At 47.8% G+C, this 16,281-nt stretch overlaps 2 protein-coding genes across 23 annotated transcripts in view; one reads left to right on the top strand and one right to left on the bottom strand.

Moving 5' to 3' along the window:
- Nucleotides 1-12,139, top strand: part of COL6A3 (collagen type VI alpha 3 chain) — a 63,763-nt gene extending 51,624 nt beyond the window's left edge. For 9 of the 22 annotated variants that reach the window (XM_027802964.2, XM_055717981.1, XM_055717987.1 and 6 more), the window contains 7 exons: nucleotides 281-558; nucleotides 1,852-2,112; nucleotides 3,800-3,874; nucleotides 5,986-6,165; nucleotides 6,278-6,331; nucleotides 10,890-11,060; nucleotides 11,274-12,139. In XM_027802964.2, the coding sequence (XP_027658765.2) occupies nucleotides 281-558; nucleotides 1,852-2,112; nucleotides 3,800-3,874; nucleotides 5,986-6,165; nucleotides 6,278-6,331; nucleotides 10,890-11,060; nucleotides 11,274-11,314 (1,060 nt within the window). In that variant the 3' untranslated portion in view covers nucleotides 11,315-12,139. The remainder of the gene's footprint in view (nucleotides 1-280; nucleotides 559-1,851; nucleotides 2,113-3,799; nucleotides 3,875-5,985; nucleotides 6,166-6,277; nucleotides 6,332-10,889; nucleotides 11,061-11,273) is intronic. The other 13 variants (XM_055717985.1, XM_055717990.1, XM_055717989.1 and 10 more) reach the window with 4 other exon arrangements.
- Nucleotides 2,128-16,281, bottom strand: part of LOC114015437 (uncharacterized) — a 37,508-nt gene continuing 23,354 nt past the window's right edge. Inside the window, exon 7 of the mRNA XM_055717999.1 lies at nucleotides 2,128-3,032. The gene's annotated coding sequence lies outside the window, so the exon portion shown is untranslated. The remainder of the gene's footprint in view (nucleotides 3,033-16,281) is intronic.

The raw sequence follows: 16,281 nt of genomic DNA, 5'->3' as shown, positions 1-16,281 counted from the left end.
AAGATTGAGCCCCATGAAATCAGGCATGCTACAAACCTGTCTGCTGAATTCACTCTTTAAGTGTGTAAAGCTGATGTATAGACAGATTTGTGCACCCCAAGGGACAGGCAATGCTCTGCAGCACTTCTCACTGCTTGGCTGTGGGCATATCTAAAGCTGACAAAGAACATTGACCTCTGGGGTGTTCTTGCCCATGGCTTCTACATCAACTCCCCTCCACTTCCAAAATTCTGCTTATATAGGGGGAAAAAAGCCATAACAGCTGCTTTTCCTTTGACAGGTATGTGGCACCCAATGTGACCATAAGCCAGACCCTCAGTGCCAGCACCACAGTCACTGCGAGCACCAAGCCTGTTGCAAGCACTAGTGCCCAAGCCAGGACCACCACTGCCAGCACCACAGCCCAGACCAGAGCCACCAACCAGACCACATCCAGCACCGTGGTCCAGCTGAACACCACCACGCAGAGCACAGCAAGCATCACTGCCCATGCCAAAGCCACCAGCCGCACCACCGCGAACACCACGGCTAGCGGGGCAGGCGGCAGGAGAAGACAAGGTAGTACGTGAAAGGCTTTCCCCCATGTGAGCAGTGCCATGTTTGACACGCTTTCCCCATGCTTGTCTGTACCACAGTGGGTTGTGGCTTTTCTTCCTCCCTGAGAGGACTATTCCTATGGGAAATGTCACTAAGAGGCCAAATTTCTTGCTTGCACAAAACAAGTTTTTAGGTGCAAAACTGGAAGTCTGCACTGAGGGTTTAAAGCTTTGTTGACTTGTGTGGACAACGATGCGTAAAACCGGGTGGGGGACACCTGTGTATAAAATACACAAATACAAGCAGGATGTAACATGGGACAATTCATCATCTACTGCCAGTAGCACAGTGACAGAGCACTTCTCTTTCTAGCGTGGCCCATTTGCTTTCTATGTTTTCCTTGTAGCATGGTTACCCCTTGGCTAAGTTTTGCTACTTATGGTGATTCATACAATGGCATTGTCTGAATTCTCCATCAACTAATATAAATAGTTCATCACTGAATCAGTGTGGAGACCTATCTGGGAATGCTAAAGCTCTTTCATGTGAGCACAGTTCATGTAAAGGAGTTTTCCCACATGTTCTTGCAAGGGGGTGCAGGCAGAAGGTGAACAAGTAATAAAGAACATGTGTCAAAGCACAGGGACGCTTAACCAGTGAACGAATGCATGACCCTATGTAAATAATAAATAAAAAGCGATAAATAGAAGCAGTCAGCTTTTGCAAGGTTAATGCTTTAATCAGCTTGTGGGAACAAACATTTCTTGGTGTTTCTTGCTCCACTGTTTCTTCCAAGCAGCATTTATAAAGGTCTCATCCAATACTCTGCCATAGCCAGAAAACCTTTCCCTAATAGCTTCTTTGACCTTTCTAAGATTATGTTCGATATTAAGCAGGTTTTGCTTGAAGATCTTCAGCAGTTCAATGAATCCATTGCACCCTAGAGAAGGATCTGACCGGAGATGTTTGCAGTAGTTGGGAAGGTTGTGTTGGGAATCACATTTCAGGCTGAGTAAACCTCATTAAAAAAAATTGCTTTGCTTTGCTAAATTGCAGCAGATTATTAAAAATAAATAAACCACTTGGTAAATCATCTAGACTCTGGAAAAAAAAAAAAAAGCCTCCCTGCAATGTGCTGGGTTGGGTGTCTAAAACAGCAAAGTCATAACCTGGTTTGTACATGCCACAGCTGGCTGGAGGCAAATTTATTTGCTGTGGACTGCGAGGGAGATCCTGCAGCACTGAGACATTTTTTCCTTGAGACCTTTCCTCTTCCAGTCCTTGCTTAATGTTTCTTCCAATTTTGTGTTGCAGCAAAGACCCACGACATCCAGATCACAGATGTCACTGAGAACAGTGCCAGGCTGCGCTGGGCCAGCCCCGAGCCACACAACGCCTACACTTTTGATATCACCGTCACCTTAGCGCATGACCAGTCTCTCGTGCAGAAGCAGAACATGACTGGCACTGAGCACACCATCCGAGGACTCAGAAGTGGGCAGAAATACGTTGTCGTCATTACCGGCTACCAGAAATCCCAACCCAAAGTAACCTACACAGGGACATTCACCACAAGTAAGTACCTCTTGATGAAAATACATAAACATTTATTTCTTCATAAAGCAGACACAAAGAACTGGGGAAAAAAAAACACGTGTAAGGGACAGATCATCAGTTGGTGTCAACAGTACCAGCCTTGGCAATGCTCAGCTGTGTCACTGCATGTCTGGCATCCTCCAGACCAGCAGCAGGACCTGGTTATGAAACACTGAAATGTGTTTCTTTGAAAAAAGCAAGTTGACACCTCAGTGGTGTTAAATTGACACAGATTGTGGGAGAATTAGAGCAGTCCCAGAGGGGGGGTTATTTTATTGTGCATGCAGGAGCCTTTGCACAATGGATCGTGGTGGGGTCCGGCCAGCATTGCTGTAATTAATGGTAAGAGTCAAACTGGATTAACAGAGTAAATTGAGTCCAGCCTGGTGGCAAAATAAGTAAGACAAGCTTCTCCGATGGCCATTTCCATAGCACCTATCTGGTTTGCATATTATATTATCCAAAAAAACCCACAAATAAGAGATTAAACAAAGGGTTTAGTCCTTTGGAGATCCAAGCTCCATGTGTACAGATCACATGTAAACCTCACCAAACCCTTTGGCATAGCCAAGAGTTGCTGTGTAAGAGAGCCAATTTTTTAAATATAGTTTGGCGTAGAGGTGACTTGGCTTGGCAGTGTGTAGAAGAAGTTTGTGCTGGTCCTGCCAGTGCTGCATTTGGCTGCTTCTGGCACTTTGGAGCCAATTTCAGTGCCCATGGAGAGCCTTCCCATTGGCTTCAGCGGGTTTGGATCAGGTCTGAAGTCTCTTACCTTTAGAAGCAATAAACATGCCCACAAAAATGTTGAGAAAAGACATCAATGTGTAGAAGTAATATTTGCATGCGCCGAGTTGGAGCTCTCGATGCCCACGGAAGCTGCATTTCCCATAGAGTAAATCCTGAATGGGAACAAACCGGGTAGGCACTGGTGACACCATGTTTATCCACAAGCTGTGACCTGGACACTGTGTAGGACTGCTCCCTGTCTCCCTTACCCACACCCATATCCTCCACCAGAGAAAAGCAAATCCAACCCTTCCTGTGGCTGCAGCCCCCTCCAGCCCCATGGAAAATGAGCCATGGGTTGCCCTGAGAAGGGGCTTGACAATAGGGTGCAGTCATGCAGAGCGTGATGCAGTATGCGCCATGTTCTCCTCTCCATCACAAGGGATTGCCTCCCCCAGTGACAGTCCTCAACAACACAGTTCCTAGAGTGATGTGAGGCTGAGATGGGAGGAGTGCGGTCGAAGAGAGGCATGCGATGCACAGACAGGCCTTAAAGGCTGCAGGGGAACAAAGGATGATCCATCCCTGCCCAGTCGCATGCTGTGGGGTGAGTGGGGGCCACCCAAAGCAGTCACATGGGGCCCTGAGGATGCTCCTTTGCAGTCACCCCCAAGGATGAGCCTGACTGTGCAGCAGAGCTGCCGGCTGGGGAGAGCCAGGCAAACCCATCCCGGCACAGCTGGGCGGTTGTGGATTACTCATCCTGTCAGCTGCCTTCAATAAACATTTCTGAAATGTATGTGCTAGGGTAAACAGACCCAGACCTGACTCCTGCAACTTGTGTGTCTCCCTCATGCTGGTGATGGGGCCAGTGAGTTTGTTTATGACTGCTGCCGCAGATCCCCTTCCCCTTGGCTGACCCCCTCTTTCTTCTCCCCAGAGACCCTGGCACAGCCCAAGGTGTCCCTGGCCAACATGATGCTCAACACCGAGCCGCTAGAAGGGCCCAACAGTGGTGAGTATGGGTGACGGTGAGAGTGCTGAGCTGGGGGCTCTGCCTAGACCCCCATCAAGAGCCTGGCCATTTGCACTGAGCTTCACTTTGCCTGTTCCTAAACCCATTCCTTCTCTGAGCTGTGCTGGGACCGAAAGATCTGCGAGTCATTTCCTTTGCAGAGCCAACAGATCGTGACCCTGATGACATCCTTGGCCATGTGGGTCTCAGCCCTGTATTGGGGTCTCTGCCCCATACTGGATCCAGAGTCCCCTGAAGTTGCTGTGATCTTCATGGGGGATTCAAAACAGGTCCTGTTTCCATTGCAAGGATGGGAGATGAGCCAGGGCCCAGGCGCTGGTTGCTCTCTAGGGAGACGCTGTGCCCCATGGCCTCCCTGGCAGGCATAGATGCAGGTGTGGATGCAGAACTTTGCCTGATACTTGCTTGCTCCCTCTCTCCCCATCTGGGGCAAAGGCACAACTCTCAACAAGGGCTTGACCAAAAGCCAAGGACTGCAGGGGAGTTAGTGTCAAACATTTCCATAGATGTGGCTAATTGGTGGCCTCCCTCCAGTTTCACCCATCTGCCCATCCCCTATTTCTCTGCCACCAGTGGTGTATGTAGTAAACCTCTCAATGAGCAAGCTGTCAGCCCCTACGTTGTTGTTAATCTCATCAACCTCTGTTAATAATCCATAATCACTGTAGCTGTTAATATGCCATCTCATTGCTTTTGTTGACATCAAGCTCATTATATCAGTGCCATTAGACTCAGTTGTACTGTAAATGCCAGGTGGCAACCCTTTCTCCAAGGGTCTGCAAGGGCTTTCAACCTTCATAAAGCAGCACAACACCCTCACAGGCACCAGCTATGGATCTGGCATCCAGAGCTCATCCCTCTATCATCACTCCCATGTTTTGCTTTAAGCATTTCGCTTGCACTGTGGCTCATTTTCTTCCTGAGGTGATGTAAGAGCATGGGGAGATGCTGCTGCTCAGTGCGTTCAGCCAACAAGAGTTGCAAAGCTACTGCTGGGGTCTGGCTGCTCACGTTGAAAGGGATGAGCACAGACCTCATGCCTGGCTGGTGGTACCACCCTGGCCGTGCAGGACCATCTCATTGCTGCCTTGCTGCATGTCCCATCATCCCACACTTCCTATGTGTTCCCACTCATTTGGTCCCTCTCCCTGACACTGACATCCCCTCTGAAGCCTTCACCTGGCTTGTCCCCACCAGGTGACATGCATCCCCTATGGCTTTGTTTAACCCCTTGTATGCCACCCCTTTGGAAACAAGGTGTGCAGGCTTGCGTAGGTCTGCCCGAAGGAAAATGGATGTGCTGTGTGCTCACTCTGCGCTTCAACGCAGACCTCGCAATCTCAGCTACTCTTGTTGACCCACTTGTAGCAAATGTTTCTGCCCGAGGATTCATGGCAGCCAGCAATTTGGGGGAAACATTCCCCAAGGATGCTAATCTGAAGTTTTTCAACAGGACTAAAGAGGTTAAACAGGGCAGGGGATTTGGGATGGGTTGTTTAGCTGAGTCTTCTCTGGTTCTCTGTGCAGCGGGAGAGACCCATCTGTAAATCTTCGGACAGACCTCCAAGGAAGCCCCAGATTTTGCCCTCCTTATATAGGCAAAGCAGCTGCTAGCAGGGATGGCCTATCCTTGCTAATAAAAGCTCTGGGATTTGGACCTAAATTATCATTTCTGGGCAGGAAACGAACATATGTTTAAATTCTCATCCAGCCTTAAAGTCTACCAGGTGTGGCTTGCCTTTAGAGATAGAATAAATACACTTAAGGATTAAAAGTTGCTGCCAACACAAATGGCTTTGAAAATAGACTGGGGAAGCTGTGTGAGGGCCTGATCCGGCGTGCACCAGCAGGGAGTAAGGGGCTCCCACCACCATGGTCCAGGGACTTGGGGCTTGGATGCATGATGAAATCAAGAGTGGGAAGAGGGAAGCTGGAGGCTGGGGAAGATTTGCATTCAGCAAGAGAAATCACACCATAAGGAAATGCCACCAGTCCTGTACCGGGCTTTTTTTTTTTCTTTTCAATCTCTGTGCTTTTTCAGCTTTTAACGCTTTCAGATTCACTTAACCTTTGCACCTTTTGACATGCAGATTGGCCAGACCCTTGCTTGCTGGACTTTGACATGGGCATGCAGTGCAAGGACTATCAGATTGTGTGGTTCTTTGACTACAAAAACAAGATCTGCAGCCAGGGTTGGTATGGTGGCTGCGGTGGTAATGCCAATAGATTTGAGGCCGAAGCTGAGTGCATTAGCAAATGCTTAAAACCATGTAAGTACCACATGGGGATTAATCCTTTTGTATTTTGTCATATTGTCAAATAATGTTTGGATTGGTGAGAATGCATCATTTAAAATCCAAACCCACGCACTTTTTCCTCCAGCAGCAGCTGAGAAAGCCATGCAGCAGCCACCCCTTGAGAAAAAATTATCATCAGGTAACACCCAAACCCAATAATAATAATAATAATCACAAATCAAAGCAAATCCATTATTTCACCTTGACCATTTCATAGCATGCATCCAAGCTTGTCCAATACAAGATCACCAGTAGTATAGACTTGGTTTTCATTTACTCCTTGACATGACCATGCCCTACCATCTGCTTTGCATGAGCAAGTCACCTTGCATGCATGTTGTCACATCAGGACATACTGTGTTTGCACAACCTGAGTGCAAACCACAGCTATATGGCAAAGCCACGCACTGGATTTCATGAGAGGTGTGGGTTGCTGAACGGGAGCGTGGCACGGTCCCAAAGCAGTTTCTCTTATCATTGCATGACTAACCAATGCCACCGCTCAGCGGTGTGCCTTTTATGAGATGCAACGAATTGCAAATGTTTCATTGCCTGTAACCAAAACACTTGATGGAAAATAACTCCACGAGGCTCAGGTCTTGCGTGCAGATGTTTTCGTTTTGCACCAGGAGATAAAAATCAAAGTTGAGGGAGGAGCCCACAGGAAAATGGCAATGACGTCCTCTTCTCAAGGACTTTCTGTGATTAACGGGTTGTGTTTGCAAACCTCTTCGAGACCGGGAAAGGAAGTAGAGCCTTGCAATCACCTGTGTTAGTTCAGCAAGGGGTTGAGATGAGAACCTGGCTGCAGCAAAGCCGTGCTACCATAGCAGCCTGCCCCTTCTCGTGGTGTTTCAGGGCACTTTGCAGAGATGGGAGGGAAACTTAGGAGTGAGCTGTGGTACCTAATTGCAGGGCTTTAATTCTCACAGTGTCGTAACAGGGTTTGAAAAGGCAAATTAAGGATGCCTCCCACCCATTTGATTTCCTCAGGTCTGTTTTAGGCTACTTAAATCAGACTTGGGAATTTTTGTCACTGGTGGTGGTGCAGCCCAAGTCCAGCTGTGGGTGCCCCTGCAGGCAAGCGAGGAGGAGGTCACCACCAGCCATGGAGATGCCTGGGGCAGCAGTTGCTTGCAAAAAGAAGATTGCAAGGTGCTTCTGGGCTGCAAACTGGCATCATGGACAAAGACCCACTGGTTGCAGTTTGAGGACTTTTCAGCCAGGGGAAGCAGCCTGTGGCTTGTGCAGAAACCTGTAGCTTCAATCTAGAGCAGGGTTTCATCCTCACAGAGCAAGAAAGCCTCCCTGATGTGCTTTTCTTGAGGGTGTGTGTTTCTGCTAGCCCCATCCCATAGACCAGCCCCTTCTGATCATCGTCACATGCCTTGATGATGTTTCCAGCAACTGCGGTTCAGGCTAAAGTGATATTTCATGAACTTGGCGCCGTTCTGCCCTGGGCAGATAGTCAAGAAAAGCAACTGAGGGGCCCTGGAAGGACGCTCACGTCTCTGCCCGCCCTGCTCTACTCACCACTTTATTCTCTTTTCATTTTCTGCAAAACCAGAGCTTGACTCCACCATGGAAAAAGAGACATGGGAGGTTCGTGTGCAGATCAGCTTTTAAAACTCTGGGCATTGGGTCGGGCTCTCGGTTCAGCCCATAGCAGGTACCGCAGCCAGGTGCAGCACTGAGGAATGAATTAGTCTCTCAAACCTAAGGGCTCTTTGGGTGCAAAAATGTGCACCAGACCCAACCCACCACCCCTTTGAAGCCTTTTATATTTTTTTATAACCTTTACTTATTGAATTTTTTAATATGTTATTATTAATAATTTTTACCATGGCAAAATTAACTGTAAGTGCAACTGAGGAGCCCAGGCACATTTTCTCCATGGGATGAATTAAAATTCTGGCTTACAGTATCTGTCCCCTCTTTTGAACCTGCCAGAGGCAGCCACAGCTTAAAGCACACTTCAGCTCCCTAGCTCTTGCTCTCCATCAATTCTTTGAAATTTGTGGATAAGCTTTTGGTTTATTTATTGTGTTTTGGGCTTGAGGTTTTTGGTGGGGGAGGAGGTTTCAGTTAAAATGCCAGGCAATGGTTCACCCAGAGGGGTTACTCGGTGGTGTTTGATGGTGGTCTGAAAGCGAAGGGCGGCACAAGCCCATGCAGTGTGACTATCAGGGCAGGCAAACTGAGGATTACAGCTCAAGTGAAATTTCAGCAGCTTTCCTGAAGTCAGATCTGCCTCTAAAGCGGTGGTTGAATTTCCCTGTGCATCTGCTGATCCTGAAGGCTGCTTCCACTGCCAAAGGGGATGGAGGGAGGGAAAGCTGGGCTGTCTGGACCCTGTGCAGCAGAGGAAAAATGTATCATACCTCCCATCAGCTGAATGTTTTGATTACTGGTTGGAATCCTGAAAGGGTGCACACGGTTTGGGGTAGAGTCATTCTTGTATTCACATCTGCTGGCTTTCAATGTTTTGGAAGGCAGGGAAGAAGGGAGATGGACTCTGAAAAAAAATATCCAAATATAAAATGGGAAAGAGCCTGCCAAAGGCATGGGGAAGCTTTTGGCTGTAGGAGGCCTCCTACAGCCAAAAGCAAAGCTGAATTGGAATATCAATATTGATTTCAAATTCCAAGGAAAAATGGAGATTAAAAAAGAAATCCTGATTCAAAAAGCTGCATTTAGAATGGGACGATGGGCAGCAGCGTCCCTTCACATATATCTCCTTTCTAGAAAGAACGTATTCCCAGCTTCTCCTATCTAAAGAGTAAACCCACTGCTCAAACCAACCACCCAGTGTCCATCACGGCTGCAGCACGGACCACTTGAGCCTGACCCCTTTGGCCACAGTGCTGTTCTGGCAGAGAGCATTTCAGCTGCTCACAGCACAGAGGGACTCCTGCACACAGGAGAGTGCCGCAGGATGTCCATCCTGGGAGCATCCCAGCCTTGCTGCAGCATTCCTGGGCTCTGGGCAGCCACCAGCACCAGCTGCAATTTGCTCCAAAGTAAACCCACTGCCAGGGCTTTTGTATTGCCTAGGGTCCATTGCCAGACCTGCTTTCTAGTTGGGATTTCAGGGATAATCTTCTGCACCCTTATTCTCATGAAAACTTTAGAAGGGTTTAGCATACATTTACTTTCATCAGGCTCCAAAGAAAATTGCTGGCAAATGCACCTTTTTATATACTCACCCTATCTCTATATATTCTTTCCTGTAATAATTCATGGGTATGTTGGGGCTCTATTTCTGGTAGGACGGAGACCTGGTAAGATCTCTCTCGGCTTCTTACAAATACTGGCTGATTGCCTTTTCTTAATGCTTGGGAGAGGCAGAATCATTAAAAAGTGAATATAATATTAGGGTTTTTTTTACCAGCATTGAGCTGTTGATCTCACAAACTCCTGCCTTCACATGAGTGGTCCAAGGATTCAATTAGTTCAGGCACCTTTGCTGTTACCAAGGGCTATTTCTGGGGGCCCTATGTGGTTACAAGGGGACTGCAGAAAACTTGGGGCTGTTAACCACCATTGCAGGCAAGCCCTTTAGAAGTAGCTTGATTTCGGGCACCTAGTTTACAAAAGGCATGATCCTAAGACACAATTATCAGATGATAACATCAAGATCTGAATTTCCTCAGCAGTCATTGCTGGTGTACTCCGAATACATTGATTTACCTTTGCTTTTGGAAAAAAAAGGAAGGTAAAGGACTTTTCCCCCCCTTAATTAAAAAAGGGGTCCTGGTTGCAAATACTCCTCTAGTAAGAGAAACTCCACACTTTGCCTGTCTGATTCCCTCTCGCCCCCATTCATTTTTCAGTGCTGGCTGATTTACTTGTTTGATTGATGACTTATGTTTTTCATTCATGCCCAAGGAGCTGTACAGATAAGTGGCACTGATGAGCGAGATACCAGAAATTTTTGGGATCTGCCTGACTCAGGGCTATGGTAACAAGGCTTTTGCAGGACAAACTGTGATGGCTGATGGTTACGCCGTGCTGAGCAGAGGTGCTTTCACATCCCTGTGTACAAGGGATGCCTTGTTTCTTGACGACTTCATGGTAAATTAGTGGCTAATACAGGATTTTGTTTCCTTTTTTTTTTTTTTTCCCCAAAATTTATTTGGCAATTTCATTTTAACACATTGTACTTTGTTTATTTGTTCCCCACTCACCCAGCAAGGGATGCAGGGTGCCAGGGTGCAGTGTGTGGTAGGTCTGGGAGCATCTTCACATAGATTTCTCTTTTCAGAGGAAGCCAGTGTTTTTGATGGGAAAATGATGGTGCAAATACTTTTTCCCTTGCAGCTCAGCCTGTCCTGTCCCAGTTCTGAGACCTGTCAACTCAGGTTGTCACTGAGAATCTGCCAAATCCAGGAGATTTGCAGGCAATTGCTGCCATGCAGTACTCATCCCTCATCTCAGCATAGCTCTGTGGATGTGTTACAGCAACATGGCCCAGGGCTTGTGGATCAGGGCTGGTGATCTCCAAAGAAAGACCTTCTCTTTGCAAACAGGGGGATTTAGTCACAGTTGTGCAATGTCTATGCTGCGGTCGGCCTTTCTGAGCTTGCATGCCAGCCCTGCTTGCAGGCACTTCTCTGCCATGCAAATACATTCAGAGAAGTTGTGTTTCACCCAGGAATGCTGCTGCTGACTCTTTTTGCTTCTGCTTTTATCTGCAGTCATGGATATCTGCCAGCTGCAAAAAGACGAGGGGACCTGCAGGAACTTTGTGCTAAAATGGTACTACGACCCTGAGACCAAGAGCTGTGCCCGGTTCTGGTATGGTGGCTGTGGAGGCAACGAGAACAGATTTAACACGCAGAAAGAATGTGAAAAAGTTTGCGTGTCTGGTAAGCAGCGTATGTGCAGCTGGAGAGGGGGGGGTCAGCCAAGTCCCTGTCATTTCCAGTCCGGTGCATGGCTTTATGAGCTTGCTTGTGGCCCTCTGGACTCCATAGCAAGTCCTGGCAATTAATTCATTTACCTTCCCTCAATATCCTGCATGGCTTCCCATGCACAGAATAACTTCATTTATTTTCTCTTTCTCCATCAAACCTTTTCAGGTAATATCAACCCTGGCGTGTTGACAACGATAGGAACATAGAGCCAGCGACCTGTCAACACATACCTCTGAGACAGCCAGGAGCATCAGCCATTGCCACCTTACCCCTATAGAAGCTAAGGGTATAGACTACCTTGCACTGTACTATTTCATGCTTTTAACTTCCAAGCAAACCTTGAAGAAAGCGTTTTGCTGCATGACCTATCAATATGGTGCTAAACTGTTTGTGGACTGAGTGCTACATGTGTCCGGGTTATATTGTATAGCTTCAACATTACCAAATATTTACCTAATTGCAGATTGTTACTGTCTCTCAACATGTCTCTAAATTACCCTTTCTTTCTGATTCCGGCAGTCTGCCTATCTAAGGCACCATAAAAATGAGACCAAAAAAAAAAAATCATAATAACTTCACTGCAACTGTTACATGCTTGCTTTCATTGTTTTCGTAACTGAGCATAACTTTACAGGGGAAGCCTTCATGTAAGAGAGTAGCTAATTCTGATAAACAAGTGGTTCAATTTTTCATTCTTCCTTTTTTTTATTTTTTTGTTTTCACCCTTTGCTGGATTAGATTTTAAACTAGATCTCTTGTATGCATTTGTAACATATGTGGCCAACCGAACTAGCAAGGAAAAGGAAGCAAAGTTTCCAAATGCAAATGCACTGCTGGGACCAAGGCCTCAGTTAACAAATTTTTAAATTGTGGTGTAGGATGCCTCTGGCATTCTTCTGATGTTGTATGTTTTATAAAATACAAAGCAAAGCAATTTGGGGAGAGGGAGCAGTGGGTGGGAGTGGGATTTTATTTTTATTGTGAATTCTGTGTCAGGAAGTCTATACAAAGAACTTTTAAATAAAGTCTAATGGAGGTTTTGAGAAACTCATGTTTTTGTCTTTGTAAAAGCCATGTTGAGCATCAGTGGAGTAATTTTCCAGGGCCTGGAAAGCATGTATCTGGAGAGAAATCCCACCGACCCTTAAAGGGAGGATGTCTGTAGTGTGGATATTCAGGGGGACATCACTGAGATGCTGCTGGTAACCCAGAGTTTTCCATCTTGGAAAAAATTGGAAACCAAGATGTCTTGATTGTGAAATCTCCATCCTGGAGGAATTTTAAGCTCAACTGAATATAGCACTGAGCAACCCAGCCTCAGCTGGCCCTGCTTCCAGCAGGGTGTTGATCAGAGCCATCCTGGATGTCCCTTCCAACCTGCGTGACTCAATGACCCTATGGGCATTTTCGGGTGTCTCCTTTGCTGCCCGTAGCCATGACTATTTTACCCTAGGCTATGCCTGTCCTCTGAGCTCACCCAAGGCAGCTGCATTCACAGCAACAATGCGCATTCCCCCGCCCCTCCAGAAATCCCTCCCAAAAGCAAGAGGCAGCTGAACTCGACCTCTGGGCACAGGGCAGCTCTGGGCGGTGGGGCTGGTGTCCTAGATTTCCCCGAGCCTCAGCCGTGCTCTGCAGGCAGGGGTTGATGACGCTGCCCACAGCCCGGTGGGGATGCTCAGAAGGAAGAAGTGAGCCTTGCAGGCACACCCCACCAACAGGGCGGCCAAATGCCACAGCCAGAGCAGGTCCACAAGGGAGAGGGCACTGGCTAAATCCTAAAAAGCAGACCAAGGCTACAATTTAGGACTTACCCAGTGTCATCTTCCATGGGTCAGGGTGGGACTGCCACAAGGAGAAGGCAACCTGGTGCCCCAAACTTTGGGGTGCTCCTTTCTGAAGCACTTCAGGCAGATCTTCAAGGACCGTGTCACAAGACATGCCGCATGTGTTGTACACGATCTCTTTGAAAGCAGTCCTCCCAGCAGAACAACTGGCCTTCCATTACACCATTTATGAAACTAAATTAAGCTGGCCAGACACCTCAGGTTCCCCGATCGATGCTGGAGACAATTCACAGGGGCCCGAGAGCCCCACCGTGACTTGCCCAAGCAGGCGAGGCTGTGGATTCATCATGGCAAGGAAGTGCATAGGGCTGCTCTGGCCTTTGTCCCCATGGGGATCTACATTTTTGGGTGTCCCAGCTTTTATACCATTCTTGGCACGCAGAGCAGCCCAGATCCCAAAATTTCCCGTCAATACCAAGCCACTTGCACAGGGTTAGGGGACAGCAGGGACGCTGCTTGACTCAGGGTAAGCCTAGCCCTGACAGCCGTGCTAGGGAAGCTGTGCTGTTTATTTGGCACCCTCTCCAAGCCCATCACAAGGGCTTCATTAAAAAAGAGGGGAATGGGTAACTTTTTAAAAAATTGCCTTTTGCAATGGCTGCAGCCAGCTGTGGCTGCACCAGAGGACAGAGCAGCCTTCCCTGCATTTCCCAGTGCACGGGGGCATGGCCAAGGCCCCCATTTTTTTGCTCTCACAGGGTATGAAAGTGGCAGCTAGGTCAAAGTGACTCACAAATCCTTCCCTCCAGCCTCCCACCTCTCCCTCTGCACCATGGGAAAGGTTTTTCCCAACACCAGTGCCGCCTCCATTTCCCAGGAAAGCTGCTTTCAATGGACCGTGCAGTGCTCTGGGATGCAAAGGTGCAGCCCAGGCTTCCACAGCTTGCTGGGGGGAGCAGGCAGCTTGGGAAGGCCCCCCCCATCCCCTTCCATCCCGGGGCTGCGGGGTGTTGCAGTTGCCTCTCCCAAGCCTTTTAAGGAAAAGGAAGCACGTTACACCCCGGGCCCCCGGCCAGCGGCTGCGCGGGGTTACACATGGAAGTCATCTGCAGCTGGGAGCACATCTGCCAGCGTGGCTGTGGGATCAGGCCAGGAGTAAAAATAGCTCAGCCTTGCCCAGCAGAGCCCCAAGCAGCGTGCTTCACTCCTGGCTGCTGATGGTTAGCCCTGACAGCTGTGCCCTGCTGCTTTTGGGGTGGCCTTCACCATTTGTTAGCATCCCTGTGCTGTGGATCTGGCTGTCATCCCACCAGTCACCAAGTCCCCCCATGTTAGGAGAGGGGGATGCTCCCCTAAGGTGTTTTTTTCTGCAGACAAATTACTTCTGGCTAAACAGTTTGCATCCCTTTGTGAAACTATTTCTTTGCAGCATCCTAGAAGAAATAAAGACAGTGTTGGTGAACTCAAGGCAGATGTGATGGAGGTATCTGCTGTAGTCTAGAGGACACAGACTTTTAAGCAGAATTCCCATCTGAATCTGCTGCATCAAAAATGCCCACAACTTTGCTTTAAAAAGTACAGCATCAGTCTTCCACCCCTGCCTGAAAGTGAGACAGCAAAGATATAAAAGCTGGACTCAAGAACAACGATTTCCTATAAGCTGAAGGCACGCTGTGAAACAAAAAAAAACAACTTTACTGGAAGCAAAAAGTCTCCTGGTGAAGACCGGTTCTGTGGTTTAATGCTGTTTTGAAAGTTTCTCCATCTTTCATTATGAGTCCTGAGTGAGCTGCTGGAGGACATGTCCCATGGTCTGGCTGATACTCTCAGATCCTTGGCCTGTGGCCCAAAAAGGGCTTGTGTGCCTGGAAGTCTGCTTTCTTGAGGCACATCAGCTAATACCAGATACTATCACTGCCTATAAACTGCATCTTTCATTGCCAGACCACCACAGCTACACCACTTCTACTAATGGCCAAGATATCTCGTGAAAAGGTTCAGTGTCCGTGGAGATGGTAACCTGGCAGCCGCCTCCTACTCTGACCTACTTGCATCTTCTTTTGGATAGGCTTGGCCACACATTTTAGCAAAACTTGCCTGTGAGACTAACGCCCTGAGGCACCCTGAAGTGACACTAGGCAGGTCTGACCATTGATGTAGACAGTATGGGTGGGATATGGTTGCCTGCATCTAGGCATGATGTGTCATTTCAGAAACGCTTGGGCACCAGTTACACGATGTACGTGGGATCACCTTAACCTTTACTGCACCTTCCAACCCCACGCAGATAACGTCAGCCACCAATGAGCATCTCCGCTTGCAGTAAGGGCATGCATTTTAGGCAACCAGGATGCGCTCCTAAATGGAGGTGTGGATGTAGCAGGCGACATAGGACTTTGTGCCTTCCCCTGGGCAACCCCACTGTGAAATACTCCATGAGAAGGGTCCCTAGTAAAACAAGGGCCGGTGGCTCTGCTGACTGGGACAGAATTAGCATTAGGACTTGAAGACAAAGCATTAAAGCCAACACTCACTTGTACTTCATGAGGATCTCCAAGGCAGGGTCAGCCCAACCTATGTCAGCCCTGCAAAAGTTCCCAGAAAACTCCAGAAATTCAAGACAATTCTATAATTGCCCTAAAGTGTGAGAGTGGACAGTCCCTAGGACAAACAAACACCGCTTTTGCAATAGCCAGTCCCAAATCTCACTTGCTCTTATTGAAATCCAGGGGTTTTGGATAAACATGCTGCCCTTGGATGCAAGCGAGCTACGAGTCCACTGGTGAAAACCACAGGGTTTAACACCAGAGCAGAGACATAACCTCTTATAATACTGACGGTATAATAAAAATTAAGTGTAGAACATGTAGCAGAGTTAAGCATTGTAGCAAGACCCTTAAATTTAGGATAGCAGCAGCATTTAATGCTTGGTTAGGTTCTCTTAATGCTGTAGCTTTGCATAGCCTTCTTCGGAAATCTTTACAAGGAGAGGCAAAGTGGCTCTGACACGTTTTACTAGCCAGTATTAAATTTATTACATCAGTAAAAGAAGCCAATCTAAAAGTATATAGATGTACACATGTACCTGCCTCACTCCTTTCAGTTAAAGCGGGTTTTCCAGCGACACCACGCCAAAGCAATGCCCTACACCACGAGTGTTGACATTGCAAGGTCAAGAGTTTAAGGCTGTCTTCCACGCCGGGCATTCCTGGAAATTAGGAGTGTATCCAAGTACCTCAGCACAGATGCAGATAAACTTGAAGCAGCTGAGCCTGGAGAAAAGGATCCTCAGATAGCTGAGACGTAAGTGTGGGCATTTCCTTGGCCACAGGGCTTCTGCGTGGCCATCACCCTACCCTTTGTCCCGTCTTGCTTCAGCCTCCTGC

Source organism: Falco cherrug, chromosome 8, assembly GCF_023634085.1.
Source record: "Falco cherrug isolate bFalChe1 chromosome 8, bFalChe1.pri, whole genome shotgun sequence".
NCBI classification, from domain to species: Eukaryota; Metazoa; Chordata; class Aves; order Falconiformes; family Falconidae; genus Falco; species Falco cherrug.
The sequence above is the reverse complement of the archived record's forward strand: the minus strand, read 5'-3'. Positions and strand labels throughout refer to the sequence as shown.